Source organism: Rana temporaria, chromosome 3 (assembly GCF_905171775.1).
Source record: "Rana temporaria chromosome 3, aRanTem1.1, whole genome shotgun sequence".
Lineage (NCBI taxonomy): Eukaryota > Metazoa > Chordata > Amphibia > Anura > Ranidae > Rana > Rana temporaria.
The window spans coordinates 327,233,176-327,249,354 of NC_053491.1; the positions used below are offsets into that span (position 1 = coordinate 327,233,176).

At 45.0% G+C, this 16,179-nt stretch overlaps 1 protein-coding gene across 4 annotated transcripts in view; it reads left to right on the forward strand.

Moving 5' to 3' along the window:
- Positions 1–4,945: 4,945 nt before the first annotated feature.
- Positions 4,946–16,179, forward strand: part of DELE1 (DAP3 binding cell death enhancer 1) — a 67,121-nt gene continuing 55,887 nt past the window's right edge. For all 4 annotated transcript variants that reach the window (XM_040344969.1, XM_040344970.1, XM_040344972.1 and 1 more), the window contains exon 1: positions 4,946–5,053. In XM_040344969.1, coding sequence (XP_040200903.1) covers positions 5,023–5,053 — 31 coding nt within the window. In that variant the 5' untranslated portion in view covers positions 4,946–5,022. The remainder of the gene's footprint in view (positions 5,054–16,179) is intronic.

Here is a 16,179-nt window from a genome sequence, read left to right on the forward strand (position 1 = left end):
ATATCATTACATATGGGTTGTAGTAATGTATTTTATATAGTCAAATATGCACAGTTATTTGATAGCGCTGTTTTAATTTGTTGACACTCCTTAGAGAGTTTCATCATCTTACATTCTTTTTGTTCACTTATTATCTTCTAAACAGCAGCTAGGCATCATCCACTCCTCCATAGGCGCAACGGTGGGCGACTTTTTAGGGCGCATTTATAGATCACCCATTGTTACTATCATTTCCCTGTTCTGCCTTGCAATATGACAGAGATCTACTGCTCCCTGTCATCGGGAGCAGTGATCTCTGTCATGTTCTAGATATCCCATCCCCCCCCCACAGTTAGAATCACTCCCTAGGATACACTTAACCCCTTTGGCGCCCCCTAGTGTTTGACCACTTTGCTGCCAGTGTCATGTACACAGTAATCAGTGCATTTTTATAGCAGTGATCGCTGTATAAATGACAATGGTCACAAAATAGTGTCAACGTTTCTGATGTGTCAGCCATTATGTCGTGATCACGATAAAAATCGCTGATCGCCGCCATTATCAATAAAAAAATGTATAATAAAAATGCCATAAAACTATCCCCTATTTTATAGACGCTATAACTTTTGTGCAAACCAATCAATATACGCTCATTGCAATTTTTTTTACCAAAAATATGTAGAAGAATACATATCGGCCTAAACTGAGAAAGAAATTATTTTATATATATATATATATATATATTTTTGGGGGATATTTATTATAGCAAAAAGTAAAAAATATTGAATTTTTTTCAAAATTGACGCCCTTTTTTTTGTTTATAGCGCAAAAAATACAGACCGCAGAGGTGGTCAAATAAAAGCTCTATTTGTGGGAAAAAAAGGACGTCAATTTTGTTTGGGTACAACGTCACACGACCGCGTAATTGTCCGGAATCGCAAAAAGTGCTCTGGTCAGGAAGGTGGTAAATTCTTCCGGGGCTGAAGTGGTTAATGCATAGGATGCATTAAGGTAAAAAAACACAAGGGTTTACAACCCCTTTAATTTCACTTTTTCAGACTGCTGGAAGGCCCCTTTCACACTGGGGCGTTCGTGACGTCGGCAGTAACGCGCCTTTATTTTTAGTGCTTGTAGCTGCTGACTTAAAAAAAAAAATTGCGGGTGGAATCCCGATTTAGTACGAAATCTGAAAAATATCTAAAAAACTGTACGGATTAAACAAAAATCATTAGTTCGGTTCATGTACGAGAAAAATGTTGGGGTTTGTCTTTTTGTACATTTTAGTTTGTAAAGTCTGAATTGGATGTTGAAAGTTGTGTATACACTATACAAATATGGACCGATCATTCCGAGTATGGAATTTTTCTTCCGATTTTCTAATAGTGTGTACCTTTATGGCCCGTATACACGATCCGAAAATCGTCCAAAAAAAATGCTTTTGATGTGAATGTACAATAATCTGATCATTATTATTATACAGGATTTATATAGCGCCAACAGTTTGATCATAGTAAAAAGCTTTCAAGAGCCGATCATGACAGTTCATCAGCTATTACTTGATCGGAAAAACATAAAACAAATTTTTGTACGATACCAGATGGTATGATTTTTGTTTACTCACTTAAACGATCAGAAGAATATCCCCCTTATGACCAGGCCATTTTTTTGTAAAACGGCACTGCGTCACTTTAACTGACAATTACGCAGTCACGCCACAAATAGAGCTTTCTTTTGGTGGTATTTAATCACCTCTGCGTTTTTTTTTTTTTTTTGTGCTATAAACAAAAATAAGCTGACAATTTAGAAAAAAAAAATTATATTTTATACTTTTTTATTTGCTATAATAAATATCCCAATTTTTTATTTTTTTTTATAAATTTCTTCATCAGTTTAGGCTGATATATATTCTTCTACGTATATTTGGTAAAAAAAAAGTTGCAATAAGCGTATATTGATTGGTTTGCGCAAAAGTTTAAGGCCCAGATTCTCAAAGGAGTTACGACGGCGTATCGCCATGTACACCGTCGTAAGTCCAAATGAGAGCCGTCGTATCTATGCGGCTGATTCTTAGAATCAGTTACGCATAAATTTGGCTAAGATACGAGCGGTGTAAGTCTCTTACACCGTCGTATCTTAGTTGCATATTTAAGCTGGCCGCTAGGTGGCGCTTCCGTAGATTTCCGCATCGAATATGCAAATTAGTTAGATACGCCGATTCACGAACGTACGTGCGCCCAGCGTAGCAAGATACGTCGTTTACGTAAGACATACGCCGGCGGAAAGTTACCCCTCATAAAGCAGGGGTAAGTCATGTTAGGTATGGACGTCAGAAACGTACGAACAGCGTCGTATTTTACGTTGTTTGCGTAAGTCATCCGTGAATGGGGCTGGATGTAAGTTACGTTCACGTCGAAAGCATTGACTATTTGCGGCGTAATTTTAAGCATGCGCACTGGGATACGTTCACGGACGGCGCATGCGCCGTTCGTTAAAATCATTAGCATAAAACGCGCCCACACTAGCCTACTTTGAATTACACAGGCTTACGCCGGCACAGTTACACTACGCCGCCGTAACTTTGGGCGCAAGTTCTTTGAGAATATGGGACCTGCCTCACTAAGTAACGGCGGCGTAGTGTATCTGAGATACGCTACGCCCGCCTATAGATAGGCGCGTCTACGTGAATCTGGGCCATAGTGTCTACAAAATAGGTAATAGATTTATGGCATTTTCATTTTTTTTATTTCTTTTACTACCTGTGATTTTTAGCGAGACTGCGACTCTGCAGTGGACAGATCGGACACTTTTGACACATTTTTGGGATCATTAACATTTTTACAGCGATCAGTGCTATAAAAATGCACTGATTACTGTGTAAATGTCACTGGTAGGGAAGGGGTTTTCCCCCAAGGACGATCAAGGGGTTAAATGTGTTCCCTGCTAGGTGTTTCTAACTGTATGGGGATGTGACTTACTAAAGGAGGAGACATATCACTGTTCCTACTTAGTAGGAACAGACGATCTGTCTCTACTCTCCTGACAGAATGGGGATTTCTGTGTTTAAACACACACACACACACATCCCCGCTCTGGCTCTCATGCCTGCGATCTTGCGTGGCTGGCGGACATCGTGGCCGCCAGCCACGCGCATTGTGTCCTCCGCCATGCAGCGAGAGCGCACGAGCCTGCTAGAGCTGTTTAAAGGCCCGACGTGCAGTATAATGATGGCTGGTCAGCAAGTGGTTGATCAGTACAGTTGTGATTCGAAAATACAATACAAATACACTACAGCACATTACATAACTTCTGAATTTTTATTCTGTCTTACGAGAATTTTCTCATCCCAAGCTGAGTCACAACTCTCTGTGTCCATTCAGACACGGAGCCGTGGCCCGGCCCTGCCCCCTTTCTCTTCTTATTGGCTGACTGACTTTGACAGCAGCGGGAGCCAATGGCGCCATGCTGCTGTCTCAGCCAATAAGGAGGGGATTTCCAGGCAGTCGAGACACTATGACATCGCTGGATCTAGATGGGCTCAGGTATTGGGGGGGGGGGGGGGGCTGCTGCACACAAAATGCATTAAGATGGAAAAAAAAACTTCCACCTTTAGAATCAATTTGACTGCTTGCCGATTATTTACTGTATATATCAGTGGAGGCTGGTGCTCAAATTTCTTTTGGGGGGGGGGGGGGGGTCGCAAACAAAAATTCTGAAAAAAACCCCCATCAATTGCAGCGTCACTGTGCCATCAAACGCAGTCACAGTACCATCAAACGCAGCCACTGTGCCATCAAACGCAGGCACTGTGCCATCAAACGCAGGCACTGTGCCCATTAATTGCCATCCACTGTGCCCATCAATTGCCGCCACTGTGCCCATCAATTGTCGCCACTGTGCCATGCCATCAATTGTCGCCACTGTGCCCCTCAATTGTCGCCACTGTGCCCATCAATTGTCGCCACTGTGCCATGCCATTAAAAACGCAGCCACTGTGCCATCAATTGTCGCCACTGTGCCATGCCATCAATTGTCGCCACTGTGCCATGCAATCAATTGTCGCCACTGTGCCCATCAATTGTCGCCACTGTGCCATGCCATTAATTTCCGCCAGTTTGCCCCGTAAAATGCCCCCAGATTGCCCCCGCCCCTTACCTTTCTGGGGTCAGCCATCCTCCCTCCACGATCCCTCAATGTCTTCTCCCGCCCTCGATGTCGCTTCAGCCAATCAGGTTACCGGTTACTAGACTCGGTGAACTTGATTGGTTGAGACGCGTGTCAGTGTTAACCAGGGAACGCACACCCTGTGCTTCCCCTGGTTAACTATTTGGAATCCGATTACAGCCCACAGGGCATGAATCTATGTATTGTTGACTTTCAGTGGCGGTGCAGGAGAGAGAGGGGGCGGCGCTCCTGTGTTTTATAGTAGAAAGAAAAAAAAAATCTTCAAAATTGTCGGTCTGTTTTTGTTTATAGCACAAAAAATAAAAACCGCAGAGGTGATCAAATACCAACAAAAGAAAGCTCTATTTGTGGGGGAAAAAAATACATCAATTTTATGTACAGCGTTGTACTAACACCGATTGGCTTCACCTCTGTCCAATCGGTGTGCATTTGTGCCTCGGTAATTACGTACAGGTACGTGATTGTGCGCAGTACAAGTACATTAGGCGGTCAGCAAGTGGTAAAGTAAAGCAAAAAAATGGCCTGGTCATTAAGTTGGGTAAAAGATCAATGCAGCTCACGACTGAATATGAAGTCAACGAACCTTCAGCAGTTCTTGTACAATGTATGCGTTATTCTGTATTTTAAGTTTAATTTACAAACAAGAAAGAACACAACGTTTTTATTAGCACAATACGCATCCGGACAGTACCAGCCGGTGGCACGTGCTTACTATTATGCAATCGCCTATAGTTATACAGTACTGACGTTTACTGTGTGGGCGCTCTGGCCCGCCCCCTCTCCGGCTCTATGGTAGGTGTGAAGGGGGCGGCTCGGCACGCATGCGTGTGGGGAAGTCCCGTGACAGGCTAGTTTGCCGAAATGTGGCGGATTTCGGGGCTCCTGGGGAGAGGTGAGTGACATCGCCGGCCGGGAGGTCATGTCACTGTTTAGGAAGCTTTAACCTTGTGGTAGATAGAGAGTGACATTCTTGTGCAGACTTTTCTTTCTCACATTCCCTTCTAGTGAAAGTACCTGGCTCCTATAGCCTGTATTAGGGGTCTCTGTAGGACGTAATATATAACCTCTGCCAGGGCATACAGCTGCCCACTACAAGGAAAGGTGCCTCCGAGTCCACATGGTTAGCCAGCCACTGGGCAAAGGGATGTTTTTATATAGGAAAACTTTATTGACACTGACAAGCAGTCCTGTTTTGTTTTGTTTTTTTCTCTGTTAAAAATGGGAACAAAGTTTTCCTGCTAAATATTCCTCTGAAGGGCACATAGTTCAGTCCCATGACATTTTTGGCAGCAGGTAGATCAGCCTTTCGCAACTTTTTTAAATGCTCAAAAGATAAACGTCCCGTCATTTTGTTTGGACACCCAGTAATAAAGACTAATGTACCAATCGGGACATTCACTGCCAGAGACGTTTTTGCATTTGTTTTGCACACGTTAAAAAATACATCAATAAATAAAAGCAATTTTAGCCCTGGAGATTACATAAAACCCCAAACATATTATACATATTTTCCGGAGCAAATAACCTAGAGAATAAAATAGTGATAGCTCCAATTATTTTTGTAATGCTGGCTCCAGCAGAGCCCGCCGGGAGATTGACGCTGCGCTAATCATAGGCAGTGAGACATTTGTCCCGATGCGCGGCTGCATTTTTTCAGCCGCTAGCGAAGGGCCAAAGAAGGGGTTAAAAGTGCTTGTGTTGCTGCGCTTCCAAAGCGCTTTTGAGGCACTTTGGAAGAGTTGGCCATTTATTTCAATGGGCAGGGCTTTTGGGAGCACTGTACACAGAGATTGGGAAATGTCTCACTGCCTGTAAATAGTGCAGCGCCGACCGACTTCCTAGCGGGATCTGCACGTGGGCTGTGCGAACACCCCCTTTACAGTGCCACAATTGGCACCTTTCGGGGGGGACATGATGCCTGTCAAAGAAAGGTATCATTCCCCACTTCTGGGAGTCCGGGCACGGCCGTGACACTGCTGTGACGTTACTGCGGGGCCTCTCTCCTCCTCCTCCTCCCCTGGCCGCCGGGCTAATAGGAGAGAGGATCGGGCCTTGCGCATGCGCAGTAGGGTTCCCGGCATGAAGCCGAATGGCTACACTGCCGGGTTCCCTTACCCGCAATGGCGACGGCAGCTCCCGACAGCTGATGGGAAACATCAGCTGTGGTGCCGACATCGAGGGACACCAGGACAGGTAAGTCTCCATTTATTAAAAGCCAGCAGCTGCAGTATGTGTAGCTGCTAGCTTTTAATTTTTTTTGCCTGGAACACCCCTTTAATGGGCACAAAATCGATAATCGTTGGGAGCTGAAAAAACGTTTGGAAACTTTCTACCAAATGATAAATTGAAAGGTTAATGTGTTTCCTGTCTGAGCTGTCTACGTATATGTAAAAAAACAAAAAATGCATTAATTTATGTCCACTGAACGATTTATCAGTCATTACATGATGGCACTATCATTTGCGCTCACAACCGAATGTTCGTTTTTCGTAAATGGGTTCGGACGATTTTTCGTATAGTGTATGGCCAGCATTACTCAATAGGTTCATGAAACCCAACATTTCAGTAAAAAATATACTAAAGTTAACCGCTTGCCGACCGCCCGCCGCAGTTTTACTGCGGCAGGTTGGCTAGGCAGCGCAAAATCACGTAATATAACGTGATGTCGCTCTGTGACCACTAGGGGCGCGAGCGCACCCCTGGTGCACCCGAGATCGCTTGTGTAAGAGCAAGAAGCGGGAGCTGTGTGTGTAAACGCAGCTCCTAGTTCTTTCAGGGGGATAAATGACTGATCGTCAATAAAAAGCTTATTTTTTTATAACAAAAATATGTAGAAGAATACGTATCGGCCTAAACTGAGGAAAAAAATAGTTTTTTTATATATTTTTGGGGGATATTTATTATAGCAAAAAGTAAAAAATATTGCTTTTTTTTCAAAATTGTCGCTCTATTTTTGTTTATAGCGCAAAAAAATGAAATCGCAGAGGTGATCAAATACCACCAAAAGAGAGCTCTATTTGTGGGGGAAAAAAGGACCCCAATTTTGTTTGGAAGCCAATTGTTAGTTAAAGCGACACCGTGCCGAATCGCAAAAAGTGGCCTGGTCTTTGGCCAGCCAAATGGTCTGGGGCTGAAGTGGTTAATTTTAGGGCACATTAATTGATAACAAGGAATTGCACTCCAAGGTACGATAAACTACCAGCTGCTAGCACACCAACAAATATGAAATATGTATTGGTAAATAAACTTGTGAAACAAGCACTGCACTTAAATTGTCATTCATAAATCACCAAATAAAATAATAAAAAGTCCAAAATAGTTTAGTTCTGCCGAAGTCCAACATCCAAAGTGAAATGAGCGGGGTTGAGATATAAATGTAAAAATATTGGTACTACAGCGCTAATTAAATATCAAATTATAGAGCATTTAACAAAATTACCAAATAATAAAGGCAGCAAAAAAGTAATGTAAGTCAAACAAAAATAGTACAATGTATATATATGTTAATTTGCGCTGAATATTAACTTAGAAAATGCAAATCGTGCTAATAAGTGATTTAAAAAAATGAGGGGTTGAGATATAGACTTCTTAAAGCGGAGTTCCACTAATTTCTGTGTTTATTAATCGCCAGCAGCTACAAAAAGTGTAGCTGCTGACTTTTAGGCCAGTTTCACACTGCAGCGCCTGACCGTTAGCGCTATAGCGCCACTCATTTTTTCAGATGCTAGCGGGGGTGTTTTTAAACCCCTGCTAGCGGCTAAAGAAGCGGTTAAAAGCGCCCGTCTTGTCGCTTTTTCAGGCACTTTGGAAGTGGTGGCCATTTATTTCAATGGGCAGGGCTTTTGGGAGCACTGTACACAGTGCTCCCAAACCGCCCCAAAGATGCTGCTTGCAGGACATTTCCTAACGTCTCACAAGAGCACAGCTCCAGTGTGAAAGTCGCACTAATATGAATGGGAGGCGGTTTTCAGGCGTTATTTAGAGGCTATTTCTAGCGCTAAAACGTCTGAAAATCACCTCAGTGGGAAAGTAGCCTTAATAAACGGACACTTACCTGTCCCACGATCCAGCGATGCAGTCACCTGAAGCCTCGTTTCTCTGCCTAGCTGGCATTGCAAGTGTGGGCACCCGGCTGTGACAGCTTGTGGCTTCACTGCCGGTTGCGCATAAGTGAGTCGCGCAGCGCCTTCCCATTTTTCAGGCAATCTTCTGGGACCTGTGACGTGCCCCAGAAGATTGTAAGGAGAAGAGAACTTGGACGGGGGAGCAGGTACATGCCAAAATCATGTAGCTGCCCCCCACCTCCAATAAAAATGACATGCCAAATGTGGCATATTTGGGGGGAGGAGGAGGTCTTAAAGCGGAACTTACCCTTTTGGTTGGAGTTCCGCTTTAATTGATGACAAAGGAAATTGCACTCCAAGGTAAAATAAACTACTAGCTGCTAGCACACCAAGAAATATGTATTAGTAAATAAACTTGTGAAACAAGTGCTGCAGTTGTGAAAAACAATAAAACAGTCATTCATAAATTACCAAAAAATAAATAAAAAGTCCAAAATAATTTTGTTATGCCAAAGTCCAATATCCAAAGTGAAATAAGCGGTGTTGAGAGATAGACTTCTTAAAGAAGTAGTAAAGGCATTCAAAAAAATAAAGCCTGCAAGGTAAAGACATAGGGGTTTATTTACTAAAGGCAAAAACGCACCAGAAATGCACAGCAAAATCGATTTACCGTGAATTTTGCTACAGAGCAGTGAGAAAGTAGCCTTATTGCCAGAACTTAATTGAAGAATTTAAAATCTGATTGGTTATTATGTACAGCTTCACCAGTTTTAGTAAATCTCCCCCCTCACTTGTATGTTCTGTGGCCAAAGACTTCTGTCCTGTATTCTAGTTGTGTTCAGTTGTATCCAAGGCCCTTCCAGACTTTCTTCCTGGCTAATCAGTGTCTTCTGCGGGGGGGGGCAGTCCTCCTGTCAGAACACAGTAGCTCAGTGGGAGAGATCACCTCACTAGCATCAGATGTTTTAGGCTGGCCATACACTATACAATTTTCTTGTTCAACTTTCCTTTAGATCATAGGTGTCAAACACAAATCCAGAAGAGCTCCAGCCCTCCTTTGATCCTACTCCAGACCCTTACTTTCTGCTTTCAAGCAATTCATCCAGCTTCTTCAAAGCAGCAGCATAAGGAAAGGGGGGGGGGGGGCCCCTGAGTGAACAGTTGTATTGAGTGAACAGTTTCTACTCCTGGATATCAACACCTTTTGAGATTGTAGTTATACTGGAAAAGGTGTGTTCAGGTTTCATATATTTATATACATTGAGACAACAGTCTGCAACTTAAATATTGCACAACAGGTATTTTATGTTTAACCACTTCCCTACCGCGTCATTGTGAAATGACGGCGGCAGGAACCCCTCCTCGATCCAGGAGGACGTCATGTGACGTCCTGGGCTTTGCGGGTGGATATCTGAATGATGCCTGCAGCTAGAGGCATCATTCAGATATCCTTCTCTCCTGCCGGCGATTCTGCACAACGTAAGAACGATCATAGCGGCGATTCCGCCGCTAGATCGTTCTTACAGGCGGCGGGAGGGGACATCCCCCCCCTCCCGCCGCCATCCGGTGCTTCTCCGGGCTCTCCCGTGCCATCGGGGGCCCGGAGAACGAATCGTCCGGCGCTGGCAGGAAGCATAGAGATGACTGGTGACCAGATGGTCACCAGTCATCTCTATGACCGTCGGAGGACCCGGGCGCGATGTGATGACGTCACGCCCGGGTCCCCGTAAGTAAACAAAGCCGCAATTGCGGCTGCTAAGCAACAGCAAGCATGAGATCGGTGAATTTTTTTTCACCGATTTCATGCTTTCCAGCCTGGAGGAGAGATGTGGGGTCTTATTGACCCTGCATCTCTCCATAAAGAGGACCTGTCACACACATTCCTATTACAAGGGATGTTTACATTCCTTGTAATAGGAATAAAAGTTATAATAAAAAAAATAAAATTAAAAAAAAAAGTGTAAAAAAAAGAAATAAATATGTAAAAAAATAAATAAATAAAAAATATTTTTTTTTAACGCCCCTGTCCCCAGTAGCTCGCGCGCAGAAGCGAACGCACACGCAAGTCCCGCCGACATATGTAAACGCCGTTTAAACCACATATGTGAGGTATCGCCGCGTGCGTTAGAGTGCCAGCAACAATTCTAGCACTAGATCTCCTCTGTAAATCTAAACCGGTAACCTGTAAAAAATTTCAAAGCGTTGCCTATGGAGATTTTTAAGTACCGAAGTTTGGCGCAATTCCATGAGTGTGCGCAATTTTAAAGCGTGACATGTTAGGTATCTATTTACTCGGTGTAACATCATATTTCATATTTTACAAAAAAATTGGGCTAACTTTACTGTTTTGTTATTTTTTTAATTCATGAATAAATTTTTTTCCAAAAAAAAGGCGTTTGAAAAATTATTGCGCAAATAGCGTGCAAGATAAAACGTTTCAATGACCATCGTTTTATTCCCTAGGGTGTCTGCTAAAAAAACATATATAATGTTTGGGGGTTCTGCGTAATTTTCTAGCAAAAAAATTATGATTTGTACATGTAGGAAAGAAGTGCCAGAATAGGCCTGGTATGGATGGGTGTATAACTGCCCTGTATGGAAGTGGTTAAAGGGGTTATAAACCAGTGCTCCACAAACCCTGGGCGCCAGGTCACATTTGTGACTAGAATTAGCGACCTGGCGCCTTGGGTGGCACAGCTGGGGTATCCTGTCTCAGTGCCCCCCTCCCGGTGTGATTGCGTTGAGCCGGTTTTGAGGCCATGGCTTTTTTGGCCTTCTGCAGTCCTATGCTTCCTTCTGGAATATGGCGCCCTCTTGTGGTGGCCGTTGGTATGACACGACAACCAGCAATGCTAATGGAGCTTCCCCTGCCTGTTTTCACTGTCCGCCCATCTCCCTTTACTTGGTACCCCCAAACATTATACCGTTATGTGTGCCAAGTTTGGGGTCCAGGGGAGCTACGGCCGGCCGGTACCGGGTCCCCAAAGTTACCAGAGAAATTACCGTTTAACATGGGAGTTTATGGAAAGCCCGACTTTCAAAAATCAGTGCTCCCCCGCCGTAGGTCCCCCAGACAACAAACTTTGCGCACTTGTAGAGGAGGAGGCTATATGTGTGCCAAGTTTGGGGTCTAGGGGAGCTACGGCCGGTACCGGGTCCCCAAAGTCCGGGAGATGAGGCGCAAAAAGGTGACTCGAGTATAAGCCGAGGGGGGCATTTTCAGCACAATAAAAATGTGCTGAAAAACTCGGCTTATACTCGAGTATATATGGTATATATTTTTCTCGCATCAGTCATTTTCTTGCTTTGCTCACTAGATCTTAGCTAGCTAAAAAAAGAAAAACACTGCTACACATGTTATTTCTGGATTGCTTTGACTCCATATCCCATCTCAAAATTCTTAGATTTATGACCGTCATCTATCATTACCAAGTTTGTAATTCCAACACAATATAAGATCAGTACCAGGGCAATTTTCTTGTCATGTAATTCTAGCAGAGCCACCTTTTTTATATGCTTTATACAATAAATAGTTTATACTTTACAAGGCTGCCATTAAATGGGCATTAAATATTTACAGCCAATCATCATATGTGAAACAGAGAGACATTTCTGCTGTTTGTAAATGTAGTAGTGGGGTAATTGCGAAGATATAAGGGAAGGTCAATTATAGCAGTGTACAGTTAATTTTTTCATTGTATTTCGTATATAGATTTGTAAGTGTTACCTGTAGTGAATCAACTTTAGATTGGGGGAGCTTGAGCTGTTGAAATAAACTTTTTCATAACAGTAGTTTAAGTCCTTGTGCATACTGTGTATGTAGCCCCTGTGCATGAGATTATGACGTTTTTGTGCGAGCCGAAGGCTCAGGTGCACCTTTCAGCTTTGCTGTCAGCAGCCAGTAAAAATCTGTGAGGCTGAAAGCTGCTGGACCGTGTACCAAGTACTAACTTTCATGGCCTTATGCGCCAACAGACGAATGCCCAAAAGACAAGAACTTTGTGTTCGGGGCATTTAATCCCTGGGCACATACTGCCTTAAACGTTAGTACCAAGCAATACACCATCCAGTCGCAGCAGGTTTCAGCCTTTCATGGAATTTTATCAGGCTGCTGGCAGCAGGACTAGATTGAGTACCTGTGCCTTCTGCCAACATAAAAATGCCAGAATCTCATGGGGCTGAATGCTTAGTGTGCACAAGGCCTAAGTAGCAGTGGTGGCCCATTCATTAGTAGGGGCGCACCGGCGCCACCCCACCTATCCATGCATCTGGCCCCCTGACGCATGGATTCCAGTCAAGGTTTTTTTTTTTTTTTTTTAAAGCACGTGATTAGAGCCAGAGGCTCTAATAGGCTTCAAAAAAGGATGGGCTCGGGGTGCAGAGCGATGCGCCACCCAGTTGTGTGGCAATAGCGAATGAATATTTGCTATTGTAGCACTGATTCAACCTCCCGGCCAATCAGGAAGCGGGACATGAGACCCGTCACCCGATTGGCCAGGAGGAGGAGATGCTGGGGAACTGAGAGAGAAGAATACGCCGCCCCGACTGACTGACTAGGTGGGGGTGACTGAAGGTGCCTCCTGTGACCCGACCAGAGGGGGGTGACTCGACCGGGGGGGGGGTGGATGTTTGTTTGCCGCCATCCCCCCCACCCACCCAAAAAAAACACCACCAGCCGCCACTGCTAAGTAGTATAATGACTTATGTCAGACCTGTCCTGACCATTTGTACTCTGGGAGAGGAGCTTTGAAGATGTGCAGAATTAGGGCTCATTTGCACGTGCTTCAAAACCGGTTATACCCCCTTGATGACCAGGGCATTTTTTTGCTAATAAGTACGGTGCTATTTTAACTGGCAATTGCTCAGTCTTGCAACACTGCACGCAAATAAAATTCATATCATTTTCTCACACAGATGGAGCTTTCTTTCGGGTTTTTATTTGAATCGCCACTGGGATTATTTTTTTTATTACGTAAATTAAAAAAGACAGAATATTTTGGGGAAAATTTATTTTTTTCTAATTTTGTTATAAAACCTATTCAATAAAAAAACACCAAATTTCTTCATACATTTAGGCCAAAATGTTTTCTGCTACATATATCTTTGATAAAAAAAATCTCAATAAGTGTATATTAATGGAATATATACTGGAATTTACACTCCCTTAAACGCTATACAGTAATGGCAGTGATCAGCGACTTATAATGGGACTGTTTTGTTATTGGCTACGGACGCTCAGCAGGTCCACGGTCAAAATCATATGCCCGTACACCCTGGAAAATGTTGGAAGATGTACATGTACGTGATCCCGTCTAGCTATGCTGCCCACAGTAAATATACTGTGGGCAGGCAGTAACCAGTTAGTGCACTCTGAACACCAATCAAAGCACCCGTCCCTGAATAAAATGGTTACCTTACAGCCCTTTTCAGACTGTTGCATATGCTTTGCTTCTCTGCTCTTCAAAAATGATACCCTCTGTCGCTTTCATCTTGCCCCCATACATGTATATCAGAGTTCTGCTTGCTCACACCTGCAGAGGTACAAGAGTTTTAATTCATCATTAGCTTTTCTACACTTTTAATACATTATTGGGGTGTGTCCAAGATGGCGACGTGAGCGGTTGCATCCTCCGAGAGCTCCGGTGACTTCCTTGTACTTACCCGTTTCCACGGCCCATAGCCTCTCGATTTCCCGCTTGGAGTCACCTGGATGCGGCGGGGGTCTCCCCGTACATGGTCCGGTAGAGGTAAGAGGCTGAAGTTCCCCCCCGCTGCCAGAGGAGGCTCCGCCATTTCCTGGCCTACACGTGGAGCCACGCGCTCCTCACGTATAGGCCTCCCAGCCTCCTCCTACAGAGCCTCCTGACTCCAGGCCCCCCTGGCTGTGGGAGGTGATGGTGGCCATAGCGACGTGCCAGTCCACCCAGCTGGACGTGGGTCTCATCTGACAGGACATAGACAAACTCTGTTCCCGGGTGACGGAGCAACGCATTGGGCTGGTGGAGGATGAATCCATGGAGCACTTGGCGTCCCTCCGCACACTCCATACTAAAGTTGAAGGCCTTGGAGTTTAGGGCGGAGGACGCAGAAAACAGGAACAGGAGGAATAATCTCTGTATCATTGGCCTACCAGACGGGGCTGAAGGGAGTGATCCGACGGCCTTTGTTGAAGCCATGCTGCGCTCCCTTCTCTCTGACGCACGCTTCTCTCCCCATTATACTGCAGAAATGGCACACCGGGTCCCCCCGAGGACATTTATCCTTCGCATCCTGAATTTCCGGGACAGGGATGAGGTCCTTTGCGCTTCCAGGCTGCTGGGGGAGCTCCGCTATCAAAACACAAGCTGATGATATTCCTGGATTACTCCGTCGAGACTCAGAGGCAACGCAAGTCCTTCGACCAGGTCAAGGGAGCACTGAGAGCCTACAACATTAAATACAGGCTCTGGGTCCAAGATGGTGAGACCTCCCGCTTCTTCAACACGCCTAGAGAGGACTCTGCCTGGCTTGACTCTTTGCCACCGCATTGCTGACCTTAAGAACAGTGAGTAACTCATCATGCTTCATACTGGTACTCTCACCCGCAGAGGCCCTGTTTTGTTCTGTTGGCCTGTTGCCTTTTTCCAGTCGCCTCCCTTCCATTATTTTCCTCACAGCAATCCACTCCCCTGATCCCCCCCCCCCTTTCTGACATGCTGATCTGGGTGATGGACTATTAAACCCCCCCCCCCCCCCGGAGCAGATTTATGGGGCTGGGGATCCTTGACATTGGGGAATATCTGTATGGCTGGGATAGGGCCCTGGCCTTCTCCTGGAGACCTGGTTGATGAGAGTTTCAGTCAGGAAAGAGCATTTTTTTTATTTTGTTTTCTCGCTGTTGCAACACAAGTTTCGAGCCCCTGACCAGTTCAGGAGAATACCTCAAGGTGCTTCTTTTTGTTATTTTATCTGCGTCCACCGTCTGCTGTACAGAGGCTGTGCACACCCGTTGGATTATCCTTGTAGTGGAGCATAGGGAGACTTCTGACCCCTTGACTTGACCCCGTTCTTCTCATGCAGCCCCACTTGCTTCTAGTGCCCAGTGGAGAAGCCATGAGCGGAGAGGTGTCGGGCTCAAGCGGACACCCCCCGGACTAGGACCGGTGGGCTCCAGCTCGCCTCTTGCACAGTTTCCCCCTTTGCAGCCAGCGTGCTGATTTGGGACTGGGGAATGAAAGCTCTTCCCGGTTTTGAGCAGAGTGGGGGGGGGGATTTTGCCTTGTTTGGGCTGTTATGGTTATATGTTTTTCTTCCTTTTTCTTTAATTTTGTGTTCAGATGTTTTATTGAGTATGCACTGTGTCAGCCAATGACTAGGTCTAAACTGCTTGACCCGCCTCGGGCCCTGGCGCCAAGTCTTCTGGGGCTCCACTCCTCCAATCCTATGCACTCCATTACTTCTGACAGCCATGTTGGCGCTTAATATTATGTCCTGGAACACCAGGGGCCTCAATTCTCCGGTTAAGAGGTCACTGGTGTTCCAATTTATTAGGACGCACAATCCACACATATGCATTCTTCAAGAAACCCACCTAGTGGGCAGTAGAACCGTGGCTCTCAAAAAACCCTGGGTGGGCAGCCACTACCACTCTACCTATTCCACCTTTGCTAGAGGGGTGAGCATTCTGGTAAATAAGTCATTGCCCTTCAAGCTCCTAGACTTGGCGCTGGACCCAGACGGTAGATACATTGTTATTAATGCCAGAATCCTATCCCAGACTTGGTCTATTGTGGGTTTTTTATCTGCCTCCCCCGGCTTCCCTGACACCGCTGAACACCGTTGAACAAGATAACGGCTATATTGGCAGATTTTGCCTCAGTGATTTTAACATGGCCCCTGATCCGAGCATTGACAGGATGGCGGGTCCCTCCTCCCCAGGTTTGATTGCCTGGGCTGAAGCATATGGCCTGACTGA